Source organism: Syngnathus scovelli, chromosome 22 (assembly GCF_024217435.2).
Source record: "Syngnathus scovelli strain Florida chromosome 22, RoL_Ssco_1.2, whole genome shotgun sequence".
NCBI lineage: Eukaryota > Metazoa > Chordata > Actinopteri > Syngnathiformes > Syngnathidae > Syngnathus > Syngnathus scovelli.
Window position 1 is genome coordinate 6,022,976 of NC_090868.1, and position 4,255 is coordinate 6,027,230.

At 43.2% G+C, this 4,255-nt stretch overlaps 1 protein-coding gene across 1 annotated transcript; it reads right to left on the bottom strand.

Moving 5' to 3' along the window:
* Positions 1–264: 264 nt before the first annotated feature.
* On the bottom strand, positions 265–2,859 carry LOC125992059 (uncharacterized). The gene is made up of 3 exons (XM_049760640.2): positions 2,450–2,859; positions 1,755–2,278; positions 265–1,013 (listed from the first exon to the last, which is right to left on the bottom strand). Exons 1-3 carry the CDS (start codon positions 2,473–2,475, stop codon positions 643–645), a joined length of 921 nt encoding a protein of 306 aa, XP_049616597.1. The 5' UTR covers positions 2,476–2,859; the 3' UTR covers positions 265–642.
* Positions 2,860–4,255: the final 1,396 nt, after the last annotated feature.

The window sequence follows — 4,255 nt, forward strand, 5'->3', positions numbered from 1 at the left end:
AAGGAATAATTGTACTAAGTTCATTTTGTTTTTCCTTATTTAATCACTTCACTGGTTTCTTTTATATCAAACAAATTGTTTTAGGTTATTCACCTGACATGTTTCGGCGGTTTCTTCCGCCTTCGGCGGTTTCTTCCGCCTTCATCAGAGTCTCTGACGGAAGAAACCGCCAAAACATGTCAGGTGAATAACCTAAAACAATTTGATTTCAAAGGAATAATTTAAATACATATTAAAATAAAACAGGTACAAAATAAAAAAATATTCATGAAAATTAAATTTAATAGTAACAAATGTACATATGAAATTTCAACGGAACATTTCTGAAATATCAATGTCAATAAAGCATCAAAACGCTTTTTTTAAATTTATTGCCAAAACCACTATGGTGTTTTCATACCAGTAGCTCCAATAACAAACAAATCGATCATATTTCTTACTAAATTGTGCATATATAGATAAGGATAGAAAATGGATGGATGAATTAATGGGATGGATGGATGGATGGATGGATGGATGGATGGATGGATGGATGGATGGATGGATGAATGGATGGATGGATGGATGGATGGATGGATGGATGGATGGATGGATGGATGGATGGATGGATGGATGGATGGATGGATGGATGTAGCAAAATATTTAATGTAAATTTGTGCTGTGAGGAGACGGGCTCAAAGGGAGAGAGTCCAAGAAGGCCTCCAGCGTGTGTCGATACTCCTCTGGGTGGCATCGCATGTGTGCGGCGTGCTTGGATACCTCCCATTTTCTGCTGTAAACGGTCATGCCTCTTTGTCGCCACCCGGCCACGATGGCCGCCAGGGCGTCAGCGTCGCACAGGGCGTCGTCTTCGCTGGAGAAGAAGAGCGCCGGGGCCGTGACGGGGCTGCTGGCAAACACCCGGATGGCGCGCTGGTACACATTGGCCGTGCTGCCTTTGAAGAGCCAGAAATATAACATGGCCGTTCTTTTGATGACACGCTCCAGGAAGGGTGCCAGAGTCCTCCCTAAGCCTGGGAACATAGAATCATTTCATCAATCACTATCAGTTCCATTTTTGTTTTCATTAGTTTTGTTTAGCCAGCCAACAAATATCGCATATATCTAAAAGATCCTCAAGAGTCCACAGCAATATTAGATCATAGAGGATAAAGGACATATGCCTGTGAAGTGTTACATTGTCTGTCTACATGTGCTGCTCCACTATTTGTGTCCTAACACCCAGTGCTTAAAGGCTTTTAAAACTATGACACTAATGCTATTCGCTAGCCCATCAATGATGTTTCCCATTGTATTAGCATGAAGCTAACATGCTCAAAAAGCAGTTATGGCAAACTGTTTCACAAGTCAACGCAGAAAATAAACTTGGCTAAAATGACAACCATAATCACAAAAACACTCAAGACTCTGTTTTGGATTTCACGTCGATAGCAGTAGGTCAACTAGTGAGTGACCTAATCCCCAGCAGGTCCTTGTTCACCTTTCGCCCCTGCTTCAAGACGGTTTGAGTTGCACCTTTGCTTTGCCAACAGAACACATTTTAGAATCTGACTGTACTTTTGTGCCCTAGGCTAACAAAAAGGAGCACTGAGTCACCTGATCCCCATTGGACCCCCGTTCCCCTGTTCTCCAAGGCACCAAAATATCAATAGGATCCTGCTTTGCCAATAGCAAAAAGCACAGAAAATGTTGTGTATGTCCGACTCTGACACTGGATGGTCACCTAACCTGATCTCCAGCGGGCCCTTGCTCACCTGTTGCCATGTGCTCCAGGGTTCCAGCGACCAGGCTGTCGTAGATGTGCCCCACAACCCGGTGAGGCAGAGTTGCATACTTGGCGTGCCCGTGCGCCACGTGGACCAGAACCTGCGTGAAGGTGTAGCCCCCGATTGATGAAGCGTACACCAGAAAGGGGCGTCCTGAAAACTCGGGCCTATCCAGGACCTTCAACACCTCCAGCCCGTAGTTCTGTCCCCAGCGGGGCCACAGAAAGTGCATGACACCACTCTGCACGAACAGCACGTCCATACCCCGCGCTAGGAAGACATCAAAATACTTGGCCGCCGCACCCGGGTGGGCCCCAAGCCACGAGAAGAAGAGGAGGAGGGGCCGGGGTGACGGTGAGGCTCGTGATGGAAGAGTGGCGTGAAGTGGGTCATGGGTAGCGGAGGAAGTAGACGAAGGGTGACAGGCTTGGTAGTAGGTGATGCCTCTACTGATGGGTCTGCTGGTGAACCTGCTGTCAGGTTGAGGTGGGGGCGCCCCGGTTGTAAACAGCCTTTATGGTAAAACAACAGAATTAAAACATGCATGACTGGATTACAATGCAACATTGTATAATGTCAGCATGACCTATTTAAGAGCAGTGCACAAAACGAACTGAATACTATATTCATCCATATAAAAAGAGATATTATGTATACAAAATTAAAAACATATAGTATATTACCCAGTGGTGAGCTGCAGGTTGCCCATGGTGGTTCCGGTTCGGAGCTACCTGCTGCTGCCGGCTTGTCGTGTCCAGCCGACGGATGGAAAACTGCAGCCGGGATGGAAACTGTACCAGTGACACCCCCACAAACCCCCCCCCCCCCCAACACACACGCATGCGCGCTCTTGCTACCACGCTCGGTGACCAAAAAGAGAGCTACTGCGCAAGCGTGGACTCAAATTGAACAGTTGCGCAGTTAAGAAAGGTCTGAAGCGTTTGAATTGGACGACGCTTTCATCCTGCATGTCCTGTATTTATCCTCCCGTATCAATTTATTTATAGTTGAGATAAGCCCGTGGGACAAGTTGTGACTGCCTTAGTCTAAATACAGAAACGAGAAAGTCAAAATGGTCTGAACTGTCTGGACCGCGGCACCGTCAGGTGACTGCAACTCGACAGTTGGCCGCATGGTAGAGACAGAGTAACGCTAAATCGGGAAGAGGGCGTCATTTTAATCGTGATTAATGTTTTTTACGGATTTGTGGCCATTATAATTTTGGATTGGAGAATATTAGTAGACATTTAATTTAAAAATGATTAAATACATTTGCAAAATAAAGGTATTGGGTTGAAACTGGACTAAAACGGCCTTTTACGTGCATTATATAAAGCAGTAACTATAATTAAAATTTCAAAAATACAAATACAAAAATTTATGACATTCTCGAATACTAAAAGAAAGTACATTTAATTTATTGATTTTGTATTTTCATCTTGTCAAGATCATGGCATAGCGACAGAGGGCGCTAATATCAACCCTAAGACTTAACATGAAAGCCATCTGACCAATCACAAGCATGAGGAAGATTATTTCCGGAAGACACACAATACTTTCCACTCCGTTTTGAACCCCCCTCCTCAGAAGTTGGGGACCCTGCCGCCACAACTCCACCCTGGGCTTTTCCTTTTGCTATTGTTTGTGTAGACGCCTGATTGTTCCAGCGAAGAGGGCAAATGGAGGCAGGAGGCACCAAACGACCGGGCATCTAATTACATAGATGCTATTTGACATAGCTAATTAAACATGATGCAGTGCAAACTACTCAAAAACATTGTTAAGGTGGACTTCCTAGTAGAACAAAAAAAACATGTTGCGACCATTATGATACTATAAAAAGAATCACACTTTCCTGGACAGAGTGGAAAAACAATGGAACTTTCTCTGCTATTGTCACGCTAAAACGGGATATACATGCACACACACGCACACACATTCATGCAACTTTTTGTACGTCCTCAAGAGATTGCGTTAGGACCGCCAGTCGGACTGGGCTAAGGACAAAGGCCCGAAAACAAGCCAAGAGATTTAACAGTCAATTGATAAAACAGGAATATGTGGCAAAGTGCACATCAGGGTGCATGGCAAGTCCAAGATTCAAATACTTATTTAGTCATAATTTAATAGTATGCCTGTAAATAAATGAGTATTTTTTATGATAGGTAGCTTAATTTCTTAAGAAATGTAGAAACAAACAAAAAATCAACAGCAATGAGTGACAAAAACATTTCCTCGTCATGACCATTCCCATATTACTCTATAAGACATTGGGAATATGTCACAAAACGTCCAGGCAATGTTAATTTTATCATTACAGCTAGCATTCTACAAAAAAAAAAGATAAACTTTATCAATACGACATAAAAAGTCAGATTTTTTTTGTGATGATTCAAGTATCATTCACAAAGAAATGTAACGCAACAATGGCCATTTTATTTGAGTGTTTTGTTATTGTCATTGACATAGAATGTCAAGAAAAACATGCA